The sequence below is a fragment of the Odontesthes bonariensis genome, chromosome 16, assembly GCF_027942865.1.
Source record: "Odontesthes bonariensis isolate fOdoBon6 chromosome 16, fOdoBon6.hap1, whole genome shotgun sequence".
NCBI lineage: Eukaryota > Metazoa > Chordata > Actinopteri > Atheriniformes > Atherinopsidae > Odontesthes > Odontesthes bonariensis.
In genome coordinates, this window is record NC_134521.1 from 19,041,207 (window position 1) to 19,052,415 (window position 11,209).

Here is an 11,209-nt window from a genome sequence, read left to right on the forward strand (position 1 = left end):
CAGTGTGGCTTATGAACACAGCAGCCTGTGCTTGCACCAGAGATGGAAGCTTGCCCATTTTTTATTATCGTTTGGAGCCTTAACATTATACACTGTAAGCCCGAACAGTACTACCAACTCATAACTATTACTGGCAACTAAATCAAAGTGGGCTAATTAGTTCACCCGACACTGAAACATTAAGTATTCTCAACGATTAATATCGTTTTGATTTCACAGGGCTTAGTATGTCTAAGTGAACACTATCAATTAACTTGAAAAGTCTTAGTTAACATGCGTGCGTGAGGGGACGTGACGTCTGACGTCACTACATCCAACTGTTCAAGGCACGCATCAAGAAAATTCAAGATGGCTGGACCTCAGCGAGGGACGCAACGGAGCCAAGAAAGGAGAAAAAACATTTATTTTTATCAAAAAACCTGCACAACAACGCACAATTTTTCGCCGTGCTGTTGCAAAATTATATTTTATCCGTGTTTTGTGTTCCGGGGGACCCCGACTTCAGGGTTTGAACGTTTCGCGCGCATATGGTGAGTAACGTAACGTTACAAAAGTTTGACAAAAGTTCAATAGCCTACATATACCGGTAGTTATATTTAGCTAGACGCAGTGAATGTTTGTAATGAAGTTGCATGCTACGATTCTAGACATATTTCTAACTGGTTTAAACTAACTACTTTGTAATTATCGGCAGTGTTGCTACTAGGCCTAGGTCGCTAACGTTACTTCTTTACTGTTAACAACGTAACGTTAAGGGCAGTGGTAAGAGCCGATGATACCCTAGTCCCTCATGCAGTTTACCGTTTGTCTCTATCATAAATGGTTCAGAAGTTGTTTAATGTTGTGCACGTCTACAGGATTAAAAATTGCAAGTCAACTTTAATAATCATTTACGTGCCTTTTCTCAATATTATGGACTATGAAACTTTTGGAGATTGTTTTTGAATGTCATTTCTGTGAAATTAGGAAAAAAAAATTTATTTTTTATTATTATTTTTTTTAATTGGTTTTCCACGATATCAGCTGATTATTTAAAATAGAACTTTGCGACTTCTGACTCATTTCGCTGGAGCGGGTCACATATGTTGAGAAGGGTTGTCTTAAAGGAGTTGCCCTCACCATTGACAAAGCAATACACTACATAATCATTTAGCTATTTGTGCTCTCTGTTATGTTATAGTACCATAGAGCGGTTGGAGAAGATTGCCATTCTGAGAAACGGTGTTGGTGAATTTGGTGAGTATGTGTTATTTAAAAACACCATTTGGTTATGACGTTCAGCATGATTTAGAAATAAACTACATTTGTTTATTCTCTCCCTTCAGGATTTGTGTGACCTCTTTTGCTTGCCCCAGTTCAAGGTAAATTGATTGAAGTGCAAGTTGTGCTCTGTATCTTTGGACATACGTGCAAAGTTATTTAGGCATTATCAGTTGCACCATAACCACTTCTCAAGAGTTAGCCCTCTACCATGTTTGTACAGTGACTGCATTTGTACTTTCCAGTCATTTAATGCAGTTAAAGCTCATTTGTCACGGTGTCATAGTGATACAGGCAGAATAAATGTGACTGATGGTTCACAGTCAGGAAGTGCATTTCTTACATGTCACTTGTGTGGCACCAAGCAGACATTTTCTGAGGCATCACTATTTTCTCATTTAAGGGGTCATTTAAGAAATCACGAGGTGGTAGTATGCCAATACAGTAACTGCAGTTTTCGCACTAAGTTGGCCAGATCTGGTTGTGCAGAAGTCTCCATCAATGCAGGCAAGAGGAGCCGAACCAACCCTGAAAATGATTATCCTCATTCCAACATCAAAAGAGCCAGAAGAGCCGAGGTGAATTTTCTGCCTAACTTCCCCAGAGGAGAGAATGAGGCAACCTTGGAGGAAATGAGAGCACAAATCAAACAGGAGACTGAAAAGACTGAGAGAGACCAGGTACTGATAGAAAAGCTTATGCAGACAACCTTTGCTCTACGCCGCCAATACATTGTTCAAGGAAGTCCACGGGTTCGGGAATTGCTAGATAACTGGCCGGGCCTGCGAATGCAGTCACAGGTAAATATATAGTATTTAATAAAAGTTATTGATATTTAACATTTCATGTAGAAAATCCCTGACAACTCACCCTTTTTTTTTTTTTTACACCTAAATATTTATTTGTGTACAGGTGTTTGCAGAGTTCCATCGCATTACAAACGTGAATCTACGCAACCAGTTTTACTGTGAACTTGACCGATACACACCAAAAATAGTTGCACTGTATCAACAGAAGTCCTCAAGGACTGGAAAGGGAGCAGAAGCACTGCGAGAGATGCTAAGAATTTATGACTTGGAGGTAAGTTTATGTTTGACTTTTCCATGGGGACAATGCTGATCATATAATGTGTAATCATTACAGATTTCATATGCCTTGATAGTCAGTCATCCTGCTGAATCATAGATAGATTACTATTTTTAACATAACTAAAGCATTACATTGTTATACCAGGGACTGGGCTTGCTGGCAAAATATTTCTATAAAGGTTTTTTTCTTTTTTCTCAATCTAGGAAGAACATGACATCAACATGCGACGGAGTCTGGCTCTTCGTGCACTTCCAGTGTATCTCCAGCAGGATGACACTGAATTCTTCAAAACCTGTAACGTAAGTATTGGGGTTTCAGACGAGTATCTGCCAGTCACACACACACACACACACAAACATCTGCATCCAGAGCTATGCTTCACTCTCGCACACACAGTGACTGATCTCTCTGTGCTTGGCTTGACTCTAGCTCACGTTGCTCTCTTCAGTACTCCTTAGGTTTTCTTCAGCTAGCCTCTATCTCGGTTTCTATGATATTTAAAGTTACTTAGGCTTCAATCTGCCTCCTCATGCTCCACTCCAATATCAAATTTCTACAGCATTATATATATATTACGTGAAGTGAGGAAAACTTTTACTTCATGGGGTCATTTTGAGTTTCTACAACCTAATGAGTGATTATACTTTTTTTTTTTTTTTTAATGTTGATCACCCTGCTAATGATCTATAGGATTGGTTTTCCCTTTCAACATGTGTAAATAGATAGTAGCAACCAATTCTTGTGAAGGTGATCCATGCATGTAGCCATGGAACTGAACCCTCCACTGTATCTAGACTATAAGATGACAGACTGAGACCCAGCATCTGATAAAATGACAGTTTCAGTCTGATGTGGAGAGGAGGAATAAGAAGAAGAAGGAGAGATGGGAAGAGGAGGAGAGGAAAAAGGGGAAGGGAACAATGATATTTAAAGTCACTTGGTGAACTTGTTAAGGAAGGAATAATATATTTTGGCTCTTCAAACAAGGATTGTGTCACATCCTTCTGGATTGGTCATTATAATTAATTTTCTTGTGTTTTGCAGGGTGAAGATGAGATGGAGACCACTGACACACCGCTAGCGCTTGTCTCTGTGGTCCCTGACTCCACGGGTCCCATCAGCTTCAGCCCTGAGAACATATCCATTGTGATAGAGGATGAAGTTGTTATGAGCCAGCTTCCCAGGTTGGCTGATGCATTTGTGGTGCTGCTTGGTTTAATCTATGCATTACACTTAGATTATCCAAAGTAACTCACTCACACATTCACATTCATCCAGAAAGTGCTGATGTGTCTGGATGATAACAAACCAATGAAACCATGCATATTCTCCCTGAAAAATGATTTGTTAAAGGAATGAACAAGCTGAGAAATGTGAATTCATGTCAGCAATGTTATTACAGCCATGTTCTATTGTTAATTCTTAGATTTGTCTGATATTGTAGACTGTTCAAATGTTGAAAGCACTTTTGTGTATGCCTAGTGGGCTTTTTATAATTTTAGAATGAGGTGAATTTTTTGTTTATTTTATTGTACTGCCTCCTTGACCTCATTGATCAGTATGCCCACATTTTAAATGGCAATTCAGTTATTTATTTATATTATATTTTCTTTTAATCTTTTTTTATTTGGTATGTTTGTCATTTTCCACATTTGTACAGATTTAGATGTCTATGCTGCTACTTTTATAAGAATTTTTTTTATTATAGTTTGAGAAAATACAGTGCAGAGAAGGGGGAAGTTTGTTCATCCCCAATGATTCAAAATGGGCTGCTAAAATATATATATTTGAAAAAAAAAAAAGGTTCGACGCCAGGTGTTGCACTTAAAGTGATACTCCGGAGTAGATTCAACCTGGGGTCATTTGAACCGTGACATCCAGCCAAGTAGCCCACCCGCAGTTTTTCCAATCTTGGCTGAACATCAGCTGAGTCACTGAGTAATCCCGAATAGCTGCGTACAAGCGCTAATGGACCCTGGTCCGTATCTCCAAATTTACCACACTAAAATCACATGCCATGACACCAAACTTCTACAGTAGTACAAATATGGTCTGTACTCACCAAACGATGCATTTGGAAGTTTGAAAATAGTCCAGGAGTTTATTATTATCAACACAAGCCTGAAAGCTTCTCTGCAGCTAAAGCTGCGTCGACGTCACTTCCTCATCTTACTTTGAAGCTCCCAGAAGTGACGTCGACGCAGCTTTAGCAGCAGAAAAGCTATCAGGCTTGTGTTGATAATAATAAACTCCTGGACTATTTTCAAACTTCCAAATGCATCGTTTGGTGAGTACAGACCATATTTGTACTACTGTAGAAGTTTGGTGTCATGGCATGTGATTTTAGTGTGGTAATTTTGGAGATACTGCCAGGGTCCGTTAGCGCTTGTACTAAGCTATTTGGGATAACTCAGTAACTCAGCTGATGTTCAGCCAATATCGAAAAAACTGCGGGTGGGCTACTTGGCTGGATATCACGGTTCAAATGACCCTAGGGTGAATCTACTCCGGAGTATCACTTTAAATGTTATTTGACATTTCACAGTTTTACTAAGCCTGATATATTGTTCTGAAAAGAAAAAAATATTAAAATGTAACAGTTGTTAATGCCTTTTTTTAGAGGCTGGTTTTAAGGTGCTGTTTTATACCATAATAAATTGGAATTCTGACAGTAACACTTTAGTCAAGAACCTTTTATTGCATGGATGATGTTTCTCTTGCACAATCATACATGGTTACAGTTCTACAGTTATATGTACACAACTATAAATGCACAACTGAATTTGCACAGTTACTTTTTTGGCATGTCTTTCGGGGGCAGAACCTGTCAGAAAACGCAGGTCTCTGAAAAACAGGGCGTCTTGTACATTTTAAGCTGGCAAGTGTTAAATATTTTAAGTTCATAAGGTGTAATATTTTGAGTAGATACTATTTATATAATATACATTGTGTTCAGTTAATTTTTTCAAGTCCATGTAATTTAGTTTTTATAAGTATATTCAATCAAATCATTTAAGTGTGAAGAAGAAGTAAATTTTAAGTTAAGGAAATTTAAAAATGAATGTCAACTGAACACATATTTTTAAAGTTTAATGTAACTCAAAAAATTTATCAGGATAACTTAAAAGTTTTTATGTAATCAGTTACCACAAAATTTTTGAGTTTTCTGAACTTATTCGGGTTTACAGTGTACCATATATGTATTGGTTTGTTCATTCTGCTCTGGTAATACATCACACAATAGTCACATACATTTACTTGAAATTACACCTTGTCCCACTTTCTGCTTCTTATTATTTAACATTACAGTCACTGGTACTGTCTATTTGTATTCATCATTGTTTATATTTAGTCAATGTATACCAATATTAAAGCTAAATATGTCTGGGATCACTCAAATAGAGCAAAACAACAGCTTTTGTTTGTCTTCCGTCACGTGAAATTCCAAGGATGCTTCTGTGCATCTTCTGCATTCTCAAAACACCCACAACCCTTCACGCGTGAAAACACGTGGAAAGTGAAAGTGGGCCAATGTTGGCACAATATGGATTTAGATATATGTGTCGATTGCTTTTCAGAAGTTTTTGGAAAAGAGAATAGCATCGTTTCCACTGTCAGTATGGTTCGGATCACTTCGTATCGGTACAGTACAAGTCGGGTCGCTTTGGGGTCACCTTTGCATTCCCACTGTACAAAGGGGACCCTCAGGGGTGGGCGGAGTGCGTGCCGAAGCGTCACTACGTCGATCGCTCCGAAGCTTCTTCAGCTTAATGCGACACTGGCTCGCGGTCCGGTCCTGCCATTTTTGCGGCAATCAGCTGGAAAACTTTTCCGTTTCGCACAGTGCCATCGAGCTCCCGCTGCACAGGTACCCCAAGCAGAAGGGTTACAAAAATGGCAACGGGTACCATGGGACAAGTGCAAACACTGAAATAAGTGAACCGTTCTGAACCGACCCATACTGGACTGCATAGTGAAAACGAGGCTAATGCTTTCTCATTTACAATCATGTGTGAATAAGTGGGGGGGCATATCTAGAGAGAAACAGGCAATCGATGATCTACGATAACTCTGGACGAGTAACAGAAGATGGTGGTTTGACCTGGAAAACAACAGACAACAATGATTGGAGTTTTTTGTGGTCACTTGTTTCCACAAGAACAGTACAGTAACACACAATGAAGTACTTTGATTTGGACGATGTAAAGAGAAATAACAAAATAACAAAACCGGCAAGAATTTCTTTCGAAAGAATGTAAAAGAAATAAAACCCAATTCCCAAATTCAATTCAATTCAATTCAAAAATACTTTATTTATCCCAGAGGGAAATTAAATGTTGATGTAGCTCAATTAAATCAAGGAGTTATTATAGATGCTGATGGCTGTGGGCAGGAAAGATTTCCTGTAGCGGTCTGTTTTGCATCCAAACTGAAGAAGCCTTTGACTGAAGAGACTCTGTTTTCCGATAACAGTCTCATGGAGAGGATGTTCAGGGTTGTCCATAATTCTCTTGATTTTATGCAAAATCCTTCTTTGCATTATTGTCTCCAGAGGTTCCACAGTCGTCCCCAGAACAGAACCAGCCTTCCTTATCAGGTTGTTGAGTCTTTTTAGGTCCCTGGTTCTGATGCTGCTGCCCCAACAGATGACGCAAGAGGAAATGACGCTCTCAACAACAGACTTGTAGAAGAAATCAGTCTTGTTGATCGTTGGGGCCCTTTTCTTTTTTGTTTGAATCAGTGTCGTGTCAGTGCCGACACTGATTCACTGTCGGTTCCAATGTCAGTATGCCAGTGCTCGATGGTCCTACCACAGAATTCGCAAGGGAGGGAAAGTCAGACTGCAGACACACTTATGCTCGTGGTTCCATTGGCTCGCCACCCAGTTCGCAGAGGGAATCTTCCTGGGTCTCAGAATGTGAACATCCAATGCAGGTCTAGCTGGAAGTACTTCAGCTCCAGGTCGGGTGAGAGTCCTGATCTGTTTAGATCACTGGAAAAAAAAAACCTGACTTATGGGTTGGCCAGAGGAAATCCAAATGCTCATTACATTCATGTTCTGTCTATTCCCATGCATTATCACCAACCAATAACATTCCACTTTATATCAATTGGTTAAAATCATGTTCTCAAGAAGAAGAAAATATATCAAATATCAGATCTAAAGTATTTACAGTAGTGAACTATAAATATATCCTAAAGCGCTTTTTTTTTTTTTAACATCCATGTTCATTCATTTTAATAGTGACAATTTTATTCAAGGGTATCATCGCCCAAATTAGTAACAATTCACACAACAGATAAAATACAATTTAAGAGCAAAACAATTTGTGCCAAACAACAAATGCAGGAACATCCACAGTGATCTAGGGGTACTAATAAGCCTCAGCGTGCTATATATCCTCCCTCCGTGCAGCGGTAAGATTAAGATTAAGATCAGATTTATTGTCATGCATACATGCATACACATGAAATTTGTCCTCCACTTTTAACCCATCCAGGTTGGCACCTGTTTGACACACACATGCACAGGGTCACACACTCAGAGACAGATGCCAACCTGGAGCGGTGGGCAGCCATGAAGTGCCCGGGGAGCATGGGGGGTATGGTGCCTTGCTCAAGGGCACCTCAGCTGTGACAAGGAGGTGGACTGACACCCCTCCAGCTATCAGTTCCACCAATCTTTTTTTTTTTGAGTGGTGAGAGTGGAAATCGAACTGCCAACTTTCCGCTTATTGGACGACCAACTCTAACCACTGAGCCACGGCTGCCCCTAACAGTGGGGGAAATGCACAAACAATTTACCCATTTTTTCCACATACATAGTAAACATTGACTTGGAAAAATAGCATCTTTTGTAAACTCAACTGGAAATAAATCCATCTTTGCGAAGACAAGGCCGCACATTTAGTACCAAGCACGCACATTAGCGGGGTAGCTAGGCTCAGATTAAGAGCATTAGCATTGTGGTAATGCATTGCGTAGCTATTACAACCAATAGCAGCCATTCTGAATAGCATATTATCAATCGTTATCGTTTCCAGCATAAACAGTTGTTTTACAGGTAACTTTTCAGGTCTGTGAGAGTTTCACACCGTTGAATCAATGAGTGAGTCTCTCTATGCGCCTCGTGCTTGATCGGCAGCAGTCATTCGCTGATACTCTCCAAGATGTAAACACGACATTATAGCCGCCACCAGATGTTTAATATCCTCAGTAATGAATGGAATTCTGTTTGGGGGGAATATTTAAGTTTCTTACCGTATGAATTGCTATCAATTCGGAATCAGCTATGCACCACGCGGCACCATTTTCACCGTGGAGAATGAGCTAACAGGAAGTGAAGGCGGGCTTGATCTCCTCAAGCTTTGGAGCTCAGCTAGCTCCTGGCAGAGGAGCGTGAGAAATGTGCTGACGTGTTGTTTTCAGGGGAGAAATCGTCCTTTTTCCATCTTTTTATCCACTTTATTCTATATGGCTATTTCTTAACCAACCTTTTTAACCAATGCATATTTATTCATTGTCAACACTTAACTGATTTTAATGCATAGAAGCTGCACTTCAATTTATTAACTTGAAATATTTATCTGAAGACTCCAATTAATTTTGATAAAAGATTATTATCTCAAGACTTAATTTAGGGACCTGGTTACATTTTGATCTCGGATTGTAAAACGATCAGTACGCTTCTTGCTCAGGCGCACAGACTGGAACGATGGCCTGATTTGACAATATCTAAATTATATGATGTTTCTTTCTTTGCTTGATCATGTGGTGGACGGTTTCCATGTGGATCAGATCTGAACCGATGTTTTTTTTGTACTTTTTGCACCACGTCTACTTTGCTGTGACTTTATCTTTAAGACCGACTTCATGAACCATATGATGGTCATCCCTAAAATGGGTTTATGTTATTTGGATGTACAAGTTATTAATTACCTAAAAATATTATACAATACACTAGTCTAATTGGGTTACTTCTTAAGTTTATGAGGTATATTTTGTTAGTAGAGATTTACCAAAATTATTAGGTTAGAATAGTTTTTACAAAAACTTTTTTCACTTGCTAGTACTGAGTTGTAGCAATAGTAGTAGGAATTATTATTATGTTGTATTATGGTTGTAAATAATTCATTGTTAGGAAGAAAGATGTTCAATTTATTGTGGAAAGTGAGCACTTGTACGTGCTCTGTTGGAAATCACCCTCATTAGGGGCTAAGCACCCCTGCAGATCAGACCCCTAGATTCATCCACGAGAAAGATGTAAAATACTTCTGCAGAAAGATATCCATGGATGAAACAAAGTGAGATGTGAGAAAGCCAGGTATGATGATATCTGAGCTTTGATGTTTCTTTTCAAGTGGGACTACAGTTGTTAAAAAAAGAAAGTCTTAACAAGTGAGTCACATGAAAGACAAAGTACACCCTGTTGCATTTCCTACATGTTCGTTAAAAAAACTCATCTGGTCCGTACCACGGCTTAAGATCAGGTAGAAACAACTTCAGATCAACAAGTAGGAGAGTGGGGTAAGATCAGACATTTTTCCTTGCCTCCAGGACAGCATAAGTAAAAAGTGACACAGAAATAGAATGACAACATATACATTTATTTCAGGAAGTCTCCTATCAAATAAAATGATCAGAATGTATCTCTGACAAAGCTGCCCAAAATCACGACTTCTCAAAGAAAAGTGCTCCTGAGGCTCAACTTGTCCTGGGTTAGGGGTAACTTGAACCAAGTCGGTGTGTAAGTTGAGACATCTGGGGGTAAACTGACCATCTGAGTTTTAAAATGTAAACCTGAGCTTATTGTGCTAGCAAACAGTTTTAACAGTTTTGAACTTGTGAGAACAAACCACCATATTACCATTTAATCAAAACAATATTCAATATTTCAACTGTCAAAGTTGCAGGGGAATATGAACTGTTGCTCCCTCCTTGCAGTTCCTCCAGCCTTTTGAGGTTGAGGTAGCTTCTTCAGCGCATCAATCCTTGAGAAAGATTCCTCATCCTCTTCCTTGAATGCAAAGGTGGGTTTCTTATTGCCAGAGATCCCACGGATTCGTCTGAGAAATCTGGCACTCACTCCGTTGCCCGCAGGGCTGTCAACCAAGCCAACGTAATGGTGGCTCCTGCATTTGGATGCAAATTTTACGATGACAAAAGTCCCCAAGTACCAGATCTGAGACATCTGGTTCACTTCTTTCATTGCTGGAGCTCTCGTGCTCAGAAGTGGCATCAAATGGGATGGCCCCATCATTCTCCTCAGACCTGCTTTCCACTGCGATTGTCGTTTGGGTTTGTTTCCTCTTCGGCTTCCCTTGCTCTTTGATGGTTCTTTCCGTTTTGCCCTTCTGTTTATTTTTCCTCTCTTTGTGCACGTTTGATTGCCTGCTTTTCAGGTGCTGATGCTTTCGGTTTGTTTGTTTCCTGGGCTGCTGTCTTTTGGGTAAGGGTAGAATCTCAGTAGGAGACACATAGGCATTGCTGGGGTGCGAAGCTGTGTCACTTGGTGAAGCACATGCATGTGCACAGCCTGGTGGAGAGCTCAGCAGAAAGGGAGGTTGAAACGGGTGCATCACCTGCTGCTCCAGGTTGGGCCTGTCTGACACCATGGATTGCTCAAACTCTGCATCGGAGAAGACATCTCTGTTGAAAGGGAAAATCCCAGTAGATCTGAATCCAGAGGAGATATTCCGTGGTGTCATTGCTGACATGAAAGCATCATTCACACAGCCAGGGATTTGGTATATGCTGGCTGTTTAGCCTGGGTTGGATCTCATCCAACCATCAAGACCTCCATTGTAATAGGTCTTAAACGGGCCATACACACTCTTATCCAGAGGCTGCAAGCAATGGG

General features: G+C 39.9%; 1 protein-coding gene across 2 annotated transcripts; it reads left to right on the forward strand.

The window, feature by feature from the left end:
• Nucleotides 1-242: 242 nt before the first annotated feature.
• LOC142401759 (uncharacterized) lies at nucleotides 243-4,226 on the forward strand. 2 transcript variants are annotated; one of them, XM_075487218.1, is made up of 7 exons: nucleotides 243-530; nucleotides 1,181-1,236; nucleotides 1,326-1,361; nucleotides 1,664-2,060; nucleotides 2,173-2,340; nucleotides 2,553-2,648; nucleotides 3,394-4,226. In XM_075487218.1, the coding sequence occupies exons 4-7, from the start codon at nucleotides 1,893-1,895 to the stop codon at nucleotides 3,598-3,600; spliced, it is 639 nt and encodes a 212-aa protein (XP_075343333.1). In that variant the 5' UTR covers nucleotides 243-530; nucleotides 1,181-1,236; nucleotides 1,326-1,361; nucleotides 1,664-1,892; the 3' UTR covers nucleotides 3,601-4,226. The 2 variants fall into 2 exon arrangements, with proteins under 2 accessions (XP_075343333.1, XP_075343332.1); XM_075487217.1 differs by having other exon boundaries at nucleotides 1,181-1,361.
• Nucleotides 4,227-11,209: the final 6,983 nt, after the last annotated feature.

Coding starts and splice junctions, on each gene's coding strand:
- LOC142401759 (XM_075487217.1), top strand. CDS start 1,243: ATGTGTTATTTAAAAACACCATTTGGTTATGACGTTCAGCATGATTTA. Junction 1,362..1,663: donor TTTGCTTGCCCCAGTTCAAG/GTAAATTGATTG, acceptor TTCTCATTTAAG/GGGTCATTTAAGAAATCACG. Junction 2,061..2,172: donor GCCTGCGAATGCAGTCACAG/GTAAATATATAG, acceptor ATTTGTGTACAG/GTGTTTGCAGAGTTCCATCG.